General features: G+C 44.4%; 1 protein-coding gene across 6 annotated transcripts in view; it reads right to left on the reverse strand.

The window, feature by feature from the left end:
• Positions 1-2,033: 2,033 nt before the first annotated feature.
• LOC147440186 (uridine/cytidine kinase UKL1, chloroplastic-like) overlaps positions 2,034-21,488 on the reverse strand; it is a 42,559-nt gene continuing 23,104 nt past the window's right edge. For 5 of the 6 annotated variants that reach the window (XM_086529957.1, XM_086529952.1, XM_086529953.1 and 2 more), the window contains exons 8-15: positions 4,323-4,517; positions 4,141-4,224; positions 3,989-4,049; positions 3,345-3,405; positions 3,107-3,200; positions 2,939-3,011; positions 2,742-2,824; positions 2,034-2,669 (exon numbers count right to left, since the gene is read on the reverse strand). In XM_086529957.1, coding sequence (XP_086386083.1) covers positions 2,454-2,669; positions 2,742-2,824; positions 2,939-3,011; positions 3,107-3,200; positions 3,345-3,405; positions 3,989-4,049; positions 4,141-4,224; positions 4,323-4,517 — 867 coding nt within the window. In that variant the 3' untranslated portion in view covers positions 2,034-2,453. The remainder of the gene's footprint in view (positions 2,670-2,741; positions 2,825-2,938; positions 3,012-3,106; positions 3,201-3,344; positions 3,406-3,988; positions 4,050-4,140; positions 4,225-4,322; positions 4,518-21,488) is intronic. The other variant, XM_086529956.1, reaches the window with a different exon arrangement.

Below are 21,488 nucleotides of genomic sequence, written 5' to 3' on the forward strand. Positions count from 1 at the left end.
TATAATCGTCTATTTCTTAAATGCTCGCAAGTTTGTCTTTGGGGATCCTTGATGGTGAACTGACAGACTCTTGGCCTCTTGGTTGCTCAGTTAGGCAAGGTTGTCCTTTTAGTGCATTGTTGTATGTTATCGCTACACATATTTTGTTGATACATTTGGATCATTTGACTTCTGTTGGTTGTCTTCATGGCATGTAGTTATCATCAAGTCGCAACTTCATTGAGCAAGCCTATGCTGACGACTCGTTGTCCATGCCCCGTAACTGATGGTCGAAGGATTATGGAAGCTTTGGACCTGTATGGGCTTGCGGCGGGTCTTCGCGTCAATTTTTGCAAATCGAAACTTCTGCCATTGAATTCTTGTTATTGGCACGATTTGTTGTGAGTAGGAGAGATTGTTCCTCCGAATGTGATTGTGAGACATTTGGGGTATCCAATTGGATGGATTGTTACTCATGCTCAAAAAGTGGATTGGGTTATTCAGTGTTCCAATGTCAAATTGCATTATTGGAACTTGTCCACATGGCCATTGCATGTTCGGCTACGAATTATCTAGAGTATCAAGATGGCTTATGAACGGTTCTATGTTGTAGCCTCGACATTGTCTCACGTCACTTATGTCATTGATTCTGTCTCATTTGCGGTGCTCGCACTCACTAAAAAGGCCTACGTTTGATGTCTATGCACTCCAAAGCGATATGGTGGTCTCAATATTCCAGACTTGCGTCGGCATGTTCCTCTCCTATCGTGGCCTGCGAGCTGTTGGGGATGTCGATGATGTGGGGTACACTTCTCAGTTTCCCCTTGGTACTCGCCGTTTTGGGTTGGGTATGCATTACCCTCAATTTTGGAGACAACTTCAACACATGATGGTTGACTTCTACTTATTCCACCTTTGTTTACTAGGGATCACATGTCTGATTCGTGTCTTCGAGGCATGCGTTGTGTCTACTATTGAGGTTTATGCTCTTCTTCTGCCTCAATCCTGGATTGCCAATCATTGTAATGCATTGTGGTCAATGCACAAGTCCGATATTAAGTGGAAGAAAGCGCTTTTTGTCCTTCTGAAGAGCCATTTGCCTTTGAAGGAGTGATTGTTTCTTTGGGGATGCTTAGTTGGTGTTTTTCCAATCAATGCTTTTCTTAGTGTACATCATAGCTACGTTATGTCTACTATTGAGGTTTATGCTCTTCTTCTACCTCAATCCTGGATTGCCGATCATTGTAATGCATTGTGGTCAATGCACAAGCCCGATATTAAGTGGAAGAAAGCGCTTTTTGCCCTTTGGAAGAGCCATTTGCCTTTGAAGGAGTGATTGTTTCTTTGGGGATGCCTAGTTGGTGTTTTTCCAATCGATGCTTTTCCCAATGTACATCATAGCTGCTACTCCTGATATGTTCCCTACTCAACTACAGAGGAGACTGTCAATCATCTCCTTTGGGATTGCTGTATCACCTGAGAGTTCCTTCGTAGAACAGCAACTCGCATGCGGCTTCAACTCCCCTATATGGTTTTCCACAAAAGGTTTCGGGCTTTCGGCATTCTCCCGCTTCCTTCACAACAATTTGCAATTTCCTTTATGTGGGTCAAATTTTGGGCCTATTGGACCCTGTGGCGTCAACGCAACAGCTGCATGTTCTCTCGTGCTCATATCCTTATTCAATTTTAAAACCTTTCCCTTGGGCAATCTTTACGTGTTTCCTAGTAAGTAGGTGATATCACTTCAAATATGCAAAAGCTTTCCTAGAATGCTTTTAGCCCTTTTTTGGCAGATGAGCACTTCTGTGTTCACGCTTTTGTATCTGATCATTTCTGTGGGTTTTCCTCGCCTTGAGGTTTTTCCTACTTGTAAATTAATCCCAAAACAAAACAAAAAGTGTGTTGTTGTGGGTTTTCCTTGCCTTGAGGTTTGCCACTTGTAAATTAATCCCAAAAATTTACACAAAAAAATGTGTGTGTGTGTGTGTGTGGAGGCAAGTCATTAATGAAGGAGTCATTATATAATTTAACAGAAGAAAAGACAAGTTGCCACATTTTTCTCTGCAAGGAAATTTTCTCCAATGACTTCATATCCAATTGGCTTGTTTAAAACTCTACAATCATCATATCCATCAAAGAATAACTCTTTCACAACATTACATGACACATCCTCTGAATGACAATCCTTAAGGACTAACATCTAAAGTTATGCATACAAGAGAGGGGGCTAGCCATTAAAAAGAATCGAGAGTGCTGTTTTTGTCACCATCCACTAAGGAATTCTTTTGACCTCGTGTTACATAAAGTAGTGGAAAAGGAAAGCCAGCTTTGCAGGATAGACTCCTTGCTGTCCACAACAAGGATGAATTTTTGCTGTTTCATCCCTCACCAGAAAACTGCTTACAGTCGAGCCAACAATCAGTGCAAATTCGTGATGAAAAGTAATATAACTGTTTAACAGCATCTGAACTATTTCAAGCTGTCAAAATTTTATTCAAAGATCTAGAGACTGTTATAGGAGAATCATAAATCACATCCGGACCATCGTCGTCGGTTCCGAAGTAGCGATCACCAAATTCTCCCATTCCAGGTACGACTCGATATTCTTGATTCAGCGCGGCATCAATCTCAGATGTGACAATTTTCAGCAATGGGAAACGCTTACAGACCAGATGAATACCTTCAGGAGCCTAGCCAGGAGCACAAGACAGAGATCGGTTATTGGAACTATGTAGGGCTGCATGAAGGAGAAGGCAACTCACAGAGATAAGATTCAAGAAAATTATGCGAGCCTCTGGCACACCCTTCTGCAAAAGCAACTCAATAGCCTGCGCAGCAGAATTTCCTGCAGACCGCCACATCATTGTAGCGCCAACATTAATATAATATTGACAAATTAGCCTCAAAATGCCACATGTAGCATAGCATCAATGATAATCCAACAGCAATGTACTCGAACCTGTAGCAAGCACTGGATCAAGAAGTAAAACATGACGATCCGCAATATCCCGAGGTAATTTTTCATAGATCAACTGCAGTCAATGGAAAATGTAAAACAGTAAGACCAAAAATACAGAAAATAGGCTGGACGAATAGAATCAGCAGAAAACTCTTTTCTATCATGGACCTGCTTTCCATTGTCACCATCACGATGAATAAGAATTTTCCCAATTTTGATGCCTTTGCAACAAGCTCTCAAAGCATTCTCCATACTTTCACCACTGTAAGCACAACATACCCTAACTCACCAGTCTTCTGGGGTGATAAAGCACTTGCACATTGTTTTTTGTCTTGACATGTGTGTATTCAATTAATATCTAGACATGTTTTCACAAATTAACAGAGAAATATTCTGCCCAAATTACCTTCGTATGATGGAGACTCCACAAAGTTGCTTGCAAAAATCTACTCCAGTGTAAACAGACCCTGCAGCAAATAAAATGCACATGACAACATGATGAATATGTTACGGATGGGAAAGTCATGGATGCAACAGCCATCTTGATGAAGGCGTAGCTTGACATCCACAAGAAGCAGAAAACAGTCTGAACACACCTACAAGTGGACTTAGGAGTGTTGAAGGTCTAAAAAAATACTCCACTTTCTATTTGCTATCTTTGTGACCAGATATAACACAGAGAATACATATCCAGTTAATCCTCACAATCGAAGAGCACCTATCTGTTTCATGCATTTTAACGAGGACATACAAACACCTCGTCGAAAAATAGAAAACTTCGGAAGCCTAAAAATATCACAGCAAGGCTGTGAGTAGCTCTAAAAGTTCTGCAATCCCTTTCTCATGCATTCAGACTTTAATGACTCACACTAAGAAGTACATTTTCCCCTCATCTCGCTAGACAGAAAAATCATGGATGACAATAAAAAAAACAACAAATGCAAGCGTACTTCTAAATTCAGCAAACACAATCAGAATCAGTCAAACCACCAGCACGATTACCATTCTGTTTACAAAACCAAAAATCTGCTATAAGCTGCAAAGACTCACCAGTGGGGGTAATCACTTGCTTTTCAGTAAAAGGCAGATGACCAAGACCATGCTCCACAACCTAGCAAGGACAAGACAAGCATATACATCTGGCTTCAAAATGAAGGACATCCATCTTGGCAAATTACTCATCATTGGCCTATTTGGAATACCAATCGTATAAGTCGGTCAGCATAAAATACAAAGTCATGTTTTGTTGTCTCTTGGTCACGAATCAAGGTGTGCATTCCCCGAATCTAGCAAAAAGAAAATGCTTACATCTGTCAGCTGTGATTCTGAGATGCAATAGAACACTTTGCCAAGCGTACTTCTTAAGGATTGGTGAAAACGGAACCTGATATGTAGATTGGATCACGTAAACGTTGGAGTATATTTTACATAGATCATGTTGTCCTAGCTTTGTCCTTATGTGCTGTACTATAAGATCAATAGCAACATGATTGTCCCCTCCACGGGGAATGATGACATCTGCGTACTTTTTGGTTGGTAGTACAAAATCATCAAAGGCAGGCTTGACAAACTTTGCATACTGCATTCAACATCAAAGTATAACCCATAAAACCAATGCTCCAGTCCCGAGAAATCAAAAACAGTAGTACAGTCATCAAAAACCAAAATGGAAGGAAATACCATGGTCTGATCAGTTGCAATAGCCGTGAATACATTTGATAATCCTTCATGTTTTTGTGGGTCCCCCTCCCCCCCTCTCTCTTTAAAGGGAAAAAGAACAGGGCTGGCAGATATTATCTATATCTAAGGTCCCACTTGACAGCTACAGACGAGGATGGAATAAGTAAGCCATCAAAAGTAATCCAGTGCAGGACATGTCCTACCAGGTAGGGGAGACAAATCTGGAACACGCCAGGAGTATGACTCATACAAATTCATCCACTGAGACTGGCAGGTCACCTAACAAGGTGGTAAAATAATGCAACAGCACCACGCTGTACGAAATACAGTAAACTGAATTGCAAATAATACTTTAGCCAAGAGACACAAAGTGGCGAGTTCCACTCTCAAGAGTATTGCCCTTGCACTATTTCCTTTTATATTCACGAACTGTCACAATTACAATTGTGTTGTGTGAGCCCATTTTTACGGAAGCGCCCCAGCCTCTTGTTTATAGGAATTGAGCACCCAAAAAAACTTTAAAACGTCTTGTAACAATGTCAGTCTTTGTAAATAATTAATTTATTTACTGGCAAATAATTATTTAATTAGTTGTGTGGACACCAGAATAGAACTAGTAGTTCTAGGGCCTTAGGTGCACCTAAACGTGGGCTAGAGCCTAGAGCACCTCAGGGAGACCCTAGCAAAAATATACCTTGAAGCCGCAATGATTGGGAAATCGGGCCTTCAAAAGGGATAGATAGTAGCCTCAAATTTTAGGCTCATAAAAATTACGCGTGTCAGTGCGGGCACATGAATGAGATGGGATCCTTAGAATAGTGATCCTAAGGCCGGGATTATTCTTAATATGGCCTTAGGACAAGACAATTAAATTAAGGTTAATTATTTATGCCCGGGCCAAGTGGTCGGACAAGTGTAAACAGGTGATACAGGAGCACTTCCGGGGAGCATATGATGTTTTCATAAGTAGCATTCATCTGATCAATTGTGAGTTAAGTGCACATTTCATTAATGGCCTAGTAACTTTCAAAAGTTAAAAGTTGAATGGTTTTTAAGTTTTAAAGTAAGTCTGCCACTTGGCACTCTTACGCATGCAATAACTCTCTCTCTCTCTCTCTCTCTCTCTCTCTCTCTCTCTCTCTCTCTCTCTCTCTCTCTCTCTCTCTCTCTCTCTCTCTCTCTCTCTCTCTCTCTCTCTCTCTCTTTGCTCGCAATATAAGAGCAGCACCTCTCTCACTTGAGAGGTTGGCAGTGCACCTACCCCCCCTAATGTGAGTGCTCTCTCTGTCACAAAGAGATGACGTGTCTGCCCGAGAGCATGCCGGAAACCCTAGCCCTGACTGCTGCTGAAAACCCTAATTCTGCAAACCCTAACCCTAAAACCTGCCAAATACCCTAACCCTAACCCTAAAACCTGTCCTAAACCCTAACCCTAACCCTAGCAGCAGGAGCAATTTCCAAGAAATGCGCTGAGCATGATGACGTGGCAGCATCCGAATTTTGCGGCGTTTTTCCAGCTTTTGAGCGACGGATTTTGACTGCTTTTCTCCACACAAATTGCCAATGAGAGAGAGAGAAGATGATTTGCTTTATTTTACTAAAACTCTCTTGAGAGAGAGAGAGAGGGAATTTTAGCTTTTGATTTGAAGCTTTTGGGGCTCTGCTTTTGGCAACCCTTGTAAACAAATAAATAAGCGGAGAGGGTTCTCACTCGGCAGAGCATCTGGACGCAGAGTCTAAGAGTGAAACCCTAACCGCTCTCTTGTACTTTGACTGATTAATACATAAAGAAATACCGAAAGGGACACCAATCTTTGGGGCCAATATCTCTAGGCACGGAACTCCGCCGGGCCAGTGCAAATCTATTGTGAACTGTGAACTATGACAGCCTTTCGAACGACTTTTGGGTTATTTGAGTTTTTGGTGATGCCTTTTGGCTTAACCAATGCTCCTGCGACATTTAACCGGATGATGGACAGGATTTTTCGAGAGTACAGGCTATTTGTTGGCACTTTCTTTGACGACATCATTGTTTTCTCCAAGAATGAGGCAGAACACAGAGATCATATGCTTCAGGTCTTTCAGGCATTACGAGATCACAAGTTAGTGATTAATGCAAAGAAAAGTGAATTTTTCCTGCCAGAGATACACTTTTTGGGACACATTGTCTCAGCAGCAGGAGTCCAAATGGATCCGGCCAAGATAGAGACTATACGTGATTGGCCCGATTTGAAGAATGTCCATGAAGTTAGAAGCTTCTTGGGACTGTGTTCGTACTACAGACGGTTCATTCGAAAGTTTGCAGAGGTTGCTTCCCCTTTGCATATCTTGACACAGAAAGGAGTCCCTTTCTCGTGGGGATCCACAGAGGTGACTGCCTTTCAATCATTGAAAGAGAAATTGACTACGGGACGAGTTTTGACTTTGCCGGACTTACAGAAGTCATTTGAAGTATATTGTGATGCTTGTGGTCGTAGTCTGGGTGTGGTCTTAATGCAAGAAGGCCATGTCATTGCTTACGAGAGCCGATTGTTCTCAAGGCCGGAGATGACAGCACAGATTTATGAGAAAGAGCTTTTGGCGGTTATCCATGCTCTTACTCAATGGCGGCATTACGTACTCGGAGCGGATTTTACTGTCTTTACAGACCATCAGAGTTTGCGCTACTTCTTGTCACAGAAGCAGCTTTCGGAAAAGCAGATGCGGTGGGCAAACATCTTGTCACAGTTTTACTTCCAGATTGTCCATGTGCATGGATAGAAGAATGTGGTGGCAGATGCTTTGTCTCGGAAGCCGTTGGTTCTGGCTATTTCCGTAATACATCATAGGAGCTTCGAGGATACGGTCGATCAGTATGCCACAGATACAGATTTTGCAAACGTTTTCACACGGATACGGGATGGGGAGATAGTAGCGGGATATTCCATTTGGGATGGCTACTTGATGAGAAAAACCATATTGTGCGTTACACAGCCGTTGAGGGAAAAGGTTATGACTGAATGCCACTGTCCACCTTTCACGGGTCACCGCGGCATTGCTACCACCATGAAAGGGGTAGAGAGATACTTCTTTTGGCCGAGACTCAAAAAGGATGTGGAAGAGTTTGTGCGCAGTTGCTTAGTATGCTAGAAGGTCAAGTTTGACAAGCATAAAGCACAGGAATTGTTACAGCCTTTACCCATACCCACCCACCCCTGGGAAAGTATTGCAATGGATTTCATTTTTGATCTCCCGAGAACACAAAGTGGTCACGATGGTATCTGGACTGTTATTGACAGATTTAGCAAACAGGCTCATTTCATTCTAGTGAAGAAAACAGTCAAGCCGGATCACTTAGCGAGACTGTTTGAGGCCCAGATCTTCAGATTACATGGCAAGCCTGAGACGATTGTCTCCGACAGAGACCCCAGATTTACGAGTTTGTTTTGGAAGGCAATTTGGGAGAACATTGGCACGCGGTTGCAGTTCTCGTCATCATTCCACCCCCTGATTGATGAGCAATCCGAGATTGCAAATTCAATGGTTCTAGATTTATTGAAGTCTTATATCTCAGATAAGAAGACTCAATGGGAAAAGTACTTACCTTTGGTGGAATTTGCCTACAATAACGCGATACACTCTTCGACGCGGAAGGCGCCATTTGAGATTGTTGAAGGTGTTGCGAAGGTTCCACCCGTCCTAAGCACGAAAAATAAGATCTTTGAAGTGGATGAATATACACGAGACTTAGATACGGCTTTTGCCAAGGTTCGCGAGACTTTGCAGAAGTCTCAAGAACGACACAAAAAAGGCAGCGGATCGCCATCGTCGCAACTTGAAATTGAAGGAGGATGATTGGGTGCTCTTACGTTTTGAGAAGGCATGCTTGAGAAAGAAAAAGGGAAAGCAGAGGCTTTTTTCAAAGCTTAGTATGCGATACTACGGACCTTTCCAGATCACTGAAAAGATAAATGATGTCTCCTTCCGACTGAAACTGCCTGATACTTGGAGGATTCACAATGCATTTCATGTGAGTCTCTTGAAACCTTTTAAAGGTGATGTACCTGATGATGGGGAGCTTGATGAGCAACCCAAAGTGGAAGAAAACGAGGAGATCTTTGTTCTTGAACAGATTTTGGCACATAAGGATACAAAGAATAAAGGTAAAGTCCAAAGGCGGTTCTTGGCTTAGTTCAAGACTATCCTACATTAGATGCGAAGTGGATGGAGGAGGAGGACCTGGAAGATACTCCTCACATTGTGAAACTTTACCTCGATGCTTTTGGTTTAGCGTAGTCTACTCCAAATGGAACCCAAAATTCAGCTTGGTCGGAGATCTGGTGCAGTGGGATGCACAAGAGGGGAGTCACTCCGCTCCTTTGTCGACAGATGCCTTGATTTAGATACTAGAGTCACTGATGTCTCTTTGAGCTTCAGGGATACTCAAAGCTGACAGTTTTCTGCTGTATGACTTTATGAAATGGAATTCCTGATTATGGTACTGATTTGTTCTTGACTTCTTTAAGTGCAGGAACTGATAGACGAAATGACTGCAGCATTTCAGCCTGATTGATCTTGAATAGACATGGATGCAATAGGGGTTAGTCATTCGGACATCGATGAGGTCCCGATTGGATCTAGATACGATTGCTAGCTACTGTCACAAGGCGGGCACCACGTGCCAATAGAAAAGAACAGATTGAACAGACTTTTAGCACTTCAATAACAACTGAACTGAAAGAGAGAGACGACACACGACACGGAGTGGCGGAATTCCACCCCAGAGAGTATTGGCCCCAAACCTTGGCACCCCTTTCGGTATTTCTTTATATTGCATCATCAAAGTACAAGCCGGTACTCCAGACTCTGCACCTTCTCCAGGAAGCATGCCAAAGGATGAGCCCTAGCCTCATATTTAAAGGCCCTTGGCCTAAAAAGCAGTTACAGTAAAAAGCTTTTAAAACTCAAAAGCTTCTGGTCCAAAAGCAAATCCAAAAGCTGCCAGTGTAAATCACGGAAATGCGTACAGCCTGCAACGTCATCAACCAACACAAAACACGAAAATCTGCCCTTAGGGTTAGGGTTTCTGCAGTTTTAGGGTTTCTAGCAGCAGAATTAGGGTTTGCAGGTTTTAGGGTTAGGGTTTTCAGAATTAGGGTTTCTGCAGTTTTGAGGGTTTCTGGCAGCAGAATTAGGGTTTGCAGGTTTTAGGGTTAGGGTTTCCAGAATTAGGGTTTCTGCAGTTTTAGGGTTTCTGGCAGCAGAATTAGGGTTTGCAGGTTTTAGAGTTAGGGTTTTCAGAATTAGGGTTTCAGCAATTAGGGTTTTTGGCAAAAATTAGGGTTAGGGTTTCTACTCTCAGGCAACCACGTCATTACTTTGTGACACTTCTTTAGTTACTTGTTCTTCTTAGGGTTTAGGCCCCTCGGCCGGCATCTGTAAGTTGGCTCCATTCGTTAGGCTTTGACACGTAGCAGTTTGTTACAGCTACATTGCCGATAAATCATGGTCTAAGATCCGAATGAATGTTGAATGTCATGTGATGTCTTGTGATGTGACTGTCGATTGGTACATGTGCTAGATGTGTGTTCCTAGTACGTAGGTACTAACAGTCAGTGTCTGCTACGGGTTATGGCTTCTGTCTGTTTTGCAAGCATAATCGAGGGCGATTACAATGCTTTCAAGAGGGGGGTATGTCACAAAGTGATGACGTGTCTGCCCGAGAGCATCCGGAAACCCTAGCCCTAACTGCTGCTGAAAACCCTAATTCTGCAAACCCTAACCCTAAAACCTGTAAACCCTAAAATATGCCAGAAACCCTAACCCTAACCCTAACCCTAGCAACAAGAGCAATTTCCGAGAAATGCGCTGAGCATGATGACGTGGCAGCATCCGGATTTTGCAGCGTTTTTCCAGCTTTTGAGCGACGGATTTTGGCTGCTTTTCTCCACGAAAATTGCCAATGAGGGAGAAAGAAGATGATTTGCTTTATTTTACTAAAACTCGAGAAAAACTCAGCAGCGCTGAGAGGTACTCTCTCTCTCTCTCTCTCTCTCTCTCACACACACACAGGCTTACAGAGAGGGAGAGGAATTTACAGAAAGATGTAAAAGTATATCATACGCTGAAATTTAATGCAAAACAGCAAGTTAAAGGTAAATAAGCTGCTTTTCGTCAAAAACCAATAAATTCATCGAAAATCTTTCAATTTCCAGCACTCCCATCTGTCAATTTGCAGTCGAACTGTATTATTTACCTGCAAACATGCTTCCGAGAAGAAAAGTAAGCAATTTCAGCAATTTAATCACTAAAAACTATGCAAACGCGAGGTTTTCCGACCCAAACCGTTCCGTAGGTGTGCACACGGTCCCTCGTGTAACCAAGCGGGCTCTGATACCATGAAACGAACGAGGAGAAAGGATCTCCCGGCCACACGAACCGCCTACAGATGCTCGTCGGACGAACCACCCGACCATAGCCACCATCCAGCAGCTCCCCCATGATGGGGCCAACGTCAGAGGACGTAAGCGTGCACCTGAAAGACCGAGCGTTCCATACCACCCGGCCTCACCTCCTCGAGGTGACCTCGCGCACTCCTAGCCTCGCGGGCTAACCACCGTCACTCTGCCAGTGGGGTCAATAACTGTAAATGAGACCTTGGCCTCCCTTTTATAATAATGGCCGGGTTCACACTAGGTCCGCCCGGGCACTGGACACCCATCCCGACGGCATCTGGGCTAGGTCCCCTCTCCTGTGAGCAGGACATAACACTCGGCCACCAAGCGCTCTTGCTCACGCTCGCGATCCAAGGATGCCTTTCTTTCCTCGGCTGCCAAGCGCTCTTTGTCACGCTTGCGATCCAAGGATGCCTTTCTTTCCTCGGCCACCAAGCGTGCTTGCTCACGCTCGCGATCCAAGGTGGCACGTTGCACTTCTTGTTGTAGCATCATGTCCATCATCGTCTTGACCAAAGCCTCCATAGGATTTGGTGCAATCCTTAGCGTAGATGGGGAGGAGGGAGGGTCGGAAAAACCTCCTGGTGGGGAAAATTCTTCTTTGCCACTTCCATGCTCATCACCTCCATGCGAAGTATCCATTCCGCTTCCGGGGATGACCATACACTGAAGTCTTGAGTTCTCAAGTTCACGAAAACATGGGTTCTTATGGTTCTTGGCTCTTGGTTCTTGAGGTTCTTGAGGATCTTGAGTCTTGAGATTCTTCTTTCACTTGTAATCTGTGTTAGAGAAGGATCTTCTTTTACCCGAGCTCTTCTCTTTCCCACGGGCGCACCCCATGGCGGCCTTGCGCACAACCAAGGTTGCTTTTTCCCACCTCACGTCGATTGGCCTACCGCGAAGTGCACGGTCCGCTCTCAATTAGTGAAAAGAGAAACAAGGGGAGGCTAGACAAGCCCTTCTTTCTTGGGTTTCTTGTCACTCTTTAAAACACGATTAGGAATCGACACGCCCAAGTGGACTTATGAAACCGGCCTGTTCAATCCAAAAAGGGCGGTAGACTTTACTTCAAACCTTGATTTAGCTTTCACCCATTTAATTTGTCGTCCACTTTACCTGTACTTTCAAGACACAACAAAGGGGAGAGGGATACAGGCTGCTAGATTGCACCTGTATGAGTAGACCGACACCAGATTGGCCCTTAACTTAGGCGCCCCTCTCGGTGTTTCTTTATTGTTCAAAAGAGGGAATAAACGTTGTGGATCCCTACAAGCTGCCCCGCACACACTTGGCTGAATTTCAACTATTCCGGCCCGATTTCGGCAACATAACTGTACTATGACCCTTCACAGTCAGTATTCCCACGCATTGACTGACTTTCCCGACGCAACGGGCACTTTGCCAAACCTGGCGAGAATCTGCAGCACACTGAATTCTCTGTTTTCAGCCCCGAAAATGCGCCAGATCACCTGTACAGCGGTCCCCTTGCGTCCCCAAACCTCCTCGGGGTATTAGGGTCCGTTTAGGGCCAAAACCCTAAACCTGCAAAAATACACAGCAGGCTGTAATTTACTGTTTCGGGCTCCGTTTCGCGTGCCGGTCGCATCCGTAGCAAGTCCTCGAGCTCCCACACCTGTAGGGCTACTTGCCCTTTGAATCGGACGAGATTTCTAGCGTGAAACCTCTCCGGATTCACCTGTACCTGCGGCGGATTAGTCGCTAGCTAATCCAGTACCTGTGCAAAAGGCTCTTGCCTCGGCAATCGCGCATGAACCCACACAACTGTACATTGGTCAAATGAAAATCCCACTAGTGGGGCATAACATATTGCCATAGGGGAGAGAGAGGACAGTGCGTAGCGTGCAGGCCATCACTCCTTGCACCACACTGTACATAGGAGGGAAAGCAAGCACTCCATAGCTCTTAACCTGTGACACACTGAAAATGAGCCCTTCTCCTCTCTAAAATCAGCGCCCCCTTCTCTTGCATGAGGAAAGTGCACCAGAAGGTGCCACTTGGCACATTTATAAGCATTTTCCCGTTTCGGGGTTGCCGCCTAAAAATCTCCCAACCGGTTGCCCAGTTGACTTCACAGCAGAGTAAGAAAATGTTCCCCTTGTCATTCCGGAGGTAATGACGCAAACACATTCTCAGGTCCCAAAATAGCAGTTCCCTAAATTTTAGGAGATGCTGCCATTGTATCTTTCTAGGTCATCCGACCCTCTTTGTACACTGTGGCCACATCCAGAACTGAAATGTACCCTCTGTAGCAAAGGATTCCACTTTGGCTAGTCAATGACCCCACTTCGGCTAACCATAGTCCTTGTCCAACCTTAGTGCTCTCTTGCCCTCAGGCCTGGACTCCCTCTGGATAGTTCCACACTAGCTATGCAATGCAGGGCAGTTAGATTTCCCGAGGGGTGTTTCCAAAAAGTGAAAGTAAATAGATAATAAGAAAGAAATCGACAAAAAGGATAAATAGTAGTCACACGCTGGTGACATACCCCCCTCTTGAAATCTCAAACGTCCTCGTTTGCATCTATGTCATACATGCTCTCAGTCAACACTGATGTATTCAACACCTGTCGACACATGTACGACACATACATGCTCATTGTCAACCCTCGTGTATTTAACACCTTGTCGACACATGTATTGCGTGCGTGTGAACCCTGTCCCAATGACATAGTGGTAGCTTCGCACTCTGCCATTGCTTTGAGTCACTAACTTTCCAATGACAAAATGGTAGCTGCACATTTTGCCACTATCTTATAGTACACGTTGGATCTCGTAACACTTTCGAGCATACCCAAACCGACAGTTTAAGAATGCAGTTACACATGTACTCTTTAATAGAAGCAATTACTGTATTCTTGACAAACTGACAAGAAATACTCACTTCTATAGCACTAACCAAACTTTTGGACATTCCATAAGAGCAATTGCCAAACTGACAATCTGTAAAGCTCTAACATTCATGTAAAAGGTATTTCATTTGAGCTCACTTTAAATACCATGTACATCATTTGTTTCAAAAGCCATTGTCACACTGACAATCCATGTAGCTCTGAAACTCAAGGGGTCAAGGTAGGTTGCAAACCAAAGGCTTCAAGATAAAGTGATAACACAGTTGGTGACTCTGCAAGTTCACCTTCTTCCATCCACTTAGCATCCATTGGTGGATAGTTTCTGAACTTTACCAAGTAACGCCTAGCAACCTTGCCTTTCACTTTCCTTTCTTTGTGTGCCAAAATCTATTCGGGGACGTCAAGTTCCTCGACTTCCGCCTGATCTTCAGCTGGCATATCTTCTGGCACATCACCCACATAGGGTCTGAGAAGACTCACATGAAACGCATTGTGAATCTTCCAACTGTCAGGCAATTTCAGCCTATATGCAACATCACTGATTATGTCGCACACTTGAAAAGGCCCATAGTAACGCATGCTGAGCTTTGGAAACAGTCTTTCCTTGCCCTTCATCTTCTTCAACCTTGCCTTTTCAAAGCGTAAAAGCACCCAATCACCAAGTGAATATAACACTTCACGACGGTGACGATCAGCTGCTTTCTTTTGCTTTGCCTGAGTCTTCTCTAAGGCCACTTTGACCTTCTTGTACATTTCATCCATGTCCTGAACATACTTATCTGCTTCAAATATCTTGTCCTTTGTATGCAATATGGGAGGAACTTCTTGCCACCTTCAACTATCTCAAAGGGTGCCTTGCCAGTTGATGAATGCACTGTATTATTGTATGCATACTCCACCAATGGCAAATACTGCTCCCACTTTCCTTTATGCTCTGACACATAGCACTTCAGCAGATCTAGGACAGTAGAATTTGCCTCTTCTGACTGTCCATCTGTTTGAGGATGAAATGACGAAGAGAATTTGAGCGTTGTGCCCATATTCTCAAACAAGCCTCTCCAGAACAAACTTGTCATGCGTGGATCACGGTCGCTAACAATCAACTGTGGCATGCCATGATACTTGAAAATATTGCTCATAAACAAGCGTGCCATCTGATCTGGCTTTATCTTCTTTCTGACAGGAATGAAATGAGCCTGTTTGCTGAATCTGCAAATAATGGTCCAAATACCATCGTTTCCTATCTGCGTTCTCGGAAGATCAAAGATAAAATCCATAGCAATACTTTCCCATGGTTTATCTGGAATAGGTAGTGGTTGCAATAACCCTGGTGCCTTTTGCCGGTCAAACTTGACCTTCTGGCAAATTAGGCATTCTCGCACAAAGGCATCCACATCTCTTCTCAATGTAGGCCAATAGAAGTATGTCTCAACCGCTTTAACTGTAGCATCGATACCACGATGCCCTGCATACGGTGGGACATGACTCTCTTCTATAACTTTGCGTCGCAATGGCTTTGTGACACACAATCTGCCATGAATCATCATGAACCCGTCTTTAAGAAGATAGTGTTCATGATGTTTTCCATCCATTAGCTGCTCGAAGACCCTTGCAAAATCTTCATCATTTGCATACTCTTCTCTCATATCATCAAGTTCATGATGATAAGGAATTGACACAGCTGAAATTTGTGGCTTCCTTGACAAGGCATCAGCCACAACGTTCTTCTTGCCTTCCACATGCACAATCTGAAAATGGAACATGGACAAAATATTTGCCCATCGCATATGCTTCTCAGATAACTTTGTTTGTGTCAAGAAGTATCGCAAGGTCTGATGGTCCGTTTGGACAACGAAATCTGCACCTAGCAGGTAGTGTTTCCAACTTAAGAGCGCATGAATGACAGCCAGTAACTCTTTCTCATAGACTTGCATGGTCATCTCTTGCCCTTGCAAAATTCTGCTCTCATAGGCTACTACCCTGCCATCTTGCATTAGCACTGCACCAATGCTACTACCGCAGGCATCACACTGGACCACAAATGACTTCCTAAGATCTGGCAACACAATGACTGGATCTGAAGTCATCTTTTCCTTTAAGAGATTAAAAGCTGAAATCTCTTTCTGTGTCCATCTAAAGGTGACTGCCTTCTTTTGAAGAGCATGTAAAGGTGAAGCAATCTCAACGAAATTTCGGATAAACCGTCTGTAATAGGAGCATAGTCCTAAGAAACTTCGAACATCGTGCACCGTCTTCAAATCTGGCCATGACTTGATCGCTTCAACTTTTGCAGGATCCACTCTGACACCATTCTTTGAGACAATGTGTCCCAGAAAATGAATCTCTTCCAGAAAAAATTCACTTTTCTTTGCATTGATGAGCAACCTATGACTGCGTAGCTCTTCGAACACAATGGCCAAGTGATGCCTATGCTCCTCTTCATTCTTTGAGTAGACTATCATGTCATCAAAGAATGTACCAACAAACTGCTGGTGTGGACGGAAAATTCTGTCCATCATCCTATTGAACGTAGCAGGAGCATTTGTGAGACCAAAGGGCATCACTAAAAATTCGTAAAGGCCAAACGTCGTTCTAAAAGCAGTCTTGTGCACATCCTCTTATCTAATGCGGATCTAATGGTACCCACTCTTTAGATCTATCCTGCTAAACATAGCTGCTCCTTCTAATTTGTCCATAATATCATCAATTCTAGGTATAGGGAACCTATTCTTGATTGTATTCTTGTTCAGTGCACGATAGTCTATGCCATGAGCCATCCTTTTTCTGCACCAACAACACTGGAGAACAGAATGGAGATGAACTGGGCTAAATCAGCCCCTTTTGTAACAGCTCCTGTACTTGGCCCATTATCTCTTTCTGTTGAGCCGTACTAACCCTGTACGGAGGCTTATTTGGTGGGCTACTGCCTGGCACCAAATCTATCGGATGGTCCTCGGGTCTCTCTGGCGGTAATTGAGACAGTAATGAATCGGAAAAGCAGTCACTATACTGTTGTAAAAACATTGACCTTTCTTTATCTAACACAGATAAATTTGATTCATCACAATCTGACTTCACGTGCAAAAACCAAGTACGCAGAAAGATGCTTTTTCATTACAGAAGTAATAGCAGAAGCTGATACAGTGGGAATAGACTCCCCTTTAAGCTTTACATCCAGAATGTGAGTCTTTCCCCTGCACTATACAGTGATCTTTTTGTTGTAGGCATCCATAATTCCCTGTACACGAAACAACCAAGGAATACCTAACAACACAGTACATCCGTCCAGTGGCATGATGTAAAATTCTTCAGCATCTACATAGGACTGGATATGTAGGCGCAATTTTCCAATGATGGGTGTCACAGCCTCTGTATGGCCAGGACATGCCAAACCTGCCTCTGCTGTATACCCCATCTCTTCGGGTCTGATTCCCAACTTTGAAGCCAATTCTGGGGAAATGAAGTTGGCTTTGGCACCTGGATCAAAGAAGATAAGTATTGTTTGACCCCTGACCTTTCCCCATGCTCTGCAAAGCTCACTTGCATCTGAATTTGGCTTGTCGCCCACCATATCTGGCACTAGACCAGCCATGGGCTTCTTTCCTTTCCTGTCCTGTCCTCCTTGTCTTCAGAATCAGCTTGCCTTTTCTTTGTAGGACAATTGTAAGCAATGTGGCCAGGCTGCTCACAAATAAAGCATTTGTTCTCTGACCTCAGGACCTTCTTTTGCTCTTCAGACTTGCGAGGAAAACGTCCTTTCCATTTCTTCGCTGGTCTCTTTTCTGATTCAGCTGAAGCTTTGCCTTTCCCTGCGTTGGCTGGCTCCTGAGTCACTTTAGGAACCTCCTTGGAAACATACTTCTTCGCTGAATTTTTCTTGGCTGATCCTTCCTTGACGCCAGTATTGAATTCACAATCTTCTCCCTTGAGCAAACCATTGCCAGTGTTTGCTACCTCAATGAGCTGCGTCAAAGTAGTGACTTTGGTCTTCGTGCAGTATTTTCTCAATCCTTTGGGTAGGCCACAACAGTATTTTTCAATCTGTTCTGTCAATGGCACGAACCTATAGGAAGTTACTGGAAGTAGAGCTTTCCAAAACTTCCGATTGTAGTCATCCAGATTCTTGCAAGTAGCAGCATTAAGCTGGTGCCATTCTGTCATGACATCTGCTTCAAAGTCATCAGATAACCATGCTGCTGCAAAAATCTGCTTGAAGTAAATCCATGTGGACGGAGCTTGCCCTTGAAGCAATAAAGTTGTCCACCATTGTCCCGCTGTCAAGAAAGTGGCTGCCTTGTGGACCTTGGAAGCCTCTATAAAGTTTCCCCTTGCATAGGCCTTGTCAAACTGCTGGAGGAATAAGAGAGCCTTCTTCCAGTCATCAGCCCCTGTAAAGGTCGTGAATGTCACACCTTTGCCACCTTCTTTGTATGGAGTTGGCCTCTCCAGCGGCGTTAAATTGTCATATGGAAGTGACTGAAACATGGGAACACTATTAGGGTTCATCTGTGTTCCTTGGCCGCTATTAAGTTGACCTGGAAACGCCATATTTGGCTGCTGATTTGTAATTCCAGCCATACCAAAATTTGCCTGTGGCATTCCAAATTGGCCCTGAGTGCTCTGAAACCCTGGTAGCATGCCCGTGACACCATACATGGGGTTAGGCATCATCGTTTGAGTACCCCCGAACACTGTTCCTGGCGTGTAAAACTGATTTCCAGGTGCATGACCAGCCATGCTCTGGAATACCGATCCACCTCCAAAATAGCCAGGGTGTACTGAAGGTGATGGGAAGACCTGTTGCATAGCATGTAGGTTGCTTCCCTGCCCATTAGAACCAGCTATAGGCTGCTGAAAGGTGGCGGGCTGAACTGGTACAGCTTGAAAGACTGGCATCTCAGCCACTTGTTCTTGCACCTTAGGCACAGGTTGTGGAGACTGCATGTTCTCCGTCAAGTGTACAGGTGTTTCCATTGACTATACATATGAATCACCTGTGCTCGAGCCTTAACAGGCTTTTGAATATGATCCAATGACCGAACTTGCTGAGACGGAACAGGAGGTTGCAGAAAGGCTAAAAACCTCGGGTTCTGCATTACTTGTGTGAACATAGCCATAGCAGTAGCCAACTGGGTCCTGAATATATCATCATCTGTCTGTGGTGGTCTTGAGGACTCACCCACTTCATGTGTCTGTTGACCCTGTGAAGAGGAAACCTCTTCAGTCACATAATCTGGTCTGTCAGCCATAATTGCTATTTCCTGTGTCTGGTCTATGATCCCCTGTGTCTTCAAGCCCAATCTGACCAAGGCTCACTTCTATGGGAAAAAGTGATTTAGTCCCGTCGATGGAACCATGAAACCGGCCTGTTCAATCCAAAAAGGGCGGTAGACTTTACTTCAAACCTTGATTTAGCTTTCACCCATTTAATTTGTCGTCCACTTTACCTGTAGTTTCAAGACACAACAAAGGGGAGAGGGATACAGGCTGCTAGATTGCACCTGTATGAGTAGACCGACACCAGATTGGCCCCTAACTTAGGCGCCCCTTTCGGTATTTCTTTATTGTTCAAAAGAGAGAATAAACGTTGTGGATCCCTACAAGCTGCCCCGCACACACTTGGCTGAATTTCAACTGTTCCGGCCCGATTTCGGCAACATAACTGTACTAGGACCCTTCACAGTCAATATTCCCACGCATTGACTGACTTTCCCGACGCATACGGGCACTTTGCCAAACCTGGCGAGAATCTGCAGCACGCTGAATTCTCTGTTTTCAGCCCCGAAAATGCGCCAGATCACCTGTACAACGGTCCCCTTGCGTCCCCGAACCTCCTGGGGGTATTAGGGTCCGTTTAGGGCCAAAACCCTAAACCTGCAAAAATACACAGCAGGCTGTAATTTACTGCTTCGGGCTCCGTTTCGCGTGCCGGTCGCATCCGTAGCAAGTCCTCGAGCTCCCGCACCTGTAGGGCTACTTGCCCTTTGAATCGGACGAGATTTTTGGCATGAAACCTCTCCGGATTCACCTGTACCTGCGGGGGATTAACCGCTAGCTAATCCAGTACCTGTGCAAAAGGCTCTTGCCTCGGCAATCGCGCATGAACCCACACAACTGTACATTGGTCAAATGAAAAGCCCACTAGTGGGGCATAACATATTGCCATAGGGGAGAGAGAGGACAGTGCGTAGCGTGCAGGCCATCACTCCTTGCACCACACTGTACATAGGAGGGAAAGCAAGCACTCCATAGCTCTTAACCTGTGACAGACTGAAAATGAACCCTTCTCCTCTCTAAAATCAGCGCCCCCTTCTCTTGCATGAGGAAAGTGCACCAGAAGGTGCCACTTGGCACATTTATAAGCATTTTCCCGTTTCGGGGTTGCCGCCTAAAAATCTCCCAACCGGTTGCCCAGTTGACTTCACGGCAGAGTAAGAAAATGTTCCCCTTGTCATTCCGGAGGTGATGACGCAAACACATTTTCAGGTCCCAAAATAGCAGTTCCCTAAATTTTAGGAGATGCTGCCATTGTATCTTTCTAGGTCATCCGACCCTCTTTGTACACTGTGGCCACATCCAGAACTGAAATGTAGCCTCTGTAGCAAAGGATTCCACTTTGGCTAGTCAATGACCCCACTTCGGCTAACCATAGTCCTTGTCCAACCTTAGTGCTCTCTTGCCCTCAGGCCTGGACTCCCTCTGGACAGTTCCACACTAGCTATGCAATGCAGGGCAGTTAGATTTCCCGAGGGGTGTTTCCAAAAAGTGAAAGTAAATAGATAATAAGAAAGAAATCAACAAAAAGGATAAATAGTAGTCACACGCTGGTGACAACTTAGGTTACGTGCGACCGCAACAAGCAAAAAAAATTCTTGTGGTTCTTTCCTTGAGTGATACAGAACACTGTCAAAGCTCTGATACCAATGTAAGGTGCAGCGGATGTGAATGTTGAACTTTGCTCAAGATGAGTACTCCGAACTGTGCTCAAGGGTTCCTTTTACTTTTGGAAGGGAGAGCGTTCCGTTTCTTTAGTGAGAGAGTGCAAATGATCACAAACAAAGTGGTAAACACTGTGAATGAAGGTATTGAGACTAAGAGATAGAGAGAGAACAATACGACACCAGAAAAGTTGTCAAGCCCTCCTTCAAAGGCCCCACTCTCTATGATGAGAGCGGTCTACTATTGATTGCACAAATCTCTACAATGCAATGGACTTGCCGACGATGAGGACGACGACAAGACGGACTGAAATCTGAAAACGCTAATTGCAATCTTGTATCTGCTGAATTATGTCTCTATGTCGGTGACGACGGCGATGATGACTATGCAACAACGACGCACTGAAAACTCAGATGCTGTCACAAGACGGGCACCACGTGCTAATAGAAAAGAACAGACTGAACAGACTTTTAGCACTTCAATAACAACTGAACTACAAGAGAGAGACGACACACGACACGGAGTGGCGGAATTCCACCCCAGAGAGTATTAGCCAGGTTTGGACAGCTTTGTGAGACATTGATCTACATGTCCGGATCAACTGTTCTTAATTGAATAAAGAAATACCGA

The sequence above is a fragment of the Adiantum capillus-veneris genome, chromosome 15, assembly GCF_014529385.1.
Source record: "Adiantum capillus-veneris isolate H3 chromosome 15, ASM1452938v2, whole genome shotgun sequence".
Taxonomy (NCBI): domain Eukaryota; kingdom Viridiplantae; phylum Streptophyta; class Polypodiopsida; order Polypodiales; family Pteridaceae; genus Adiantum; species Adiantum capillus-veneris.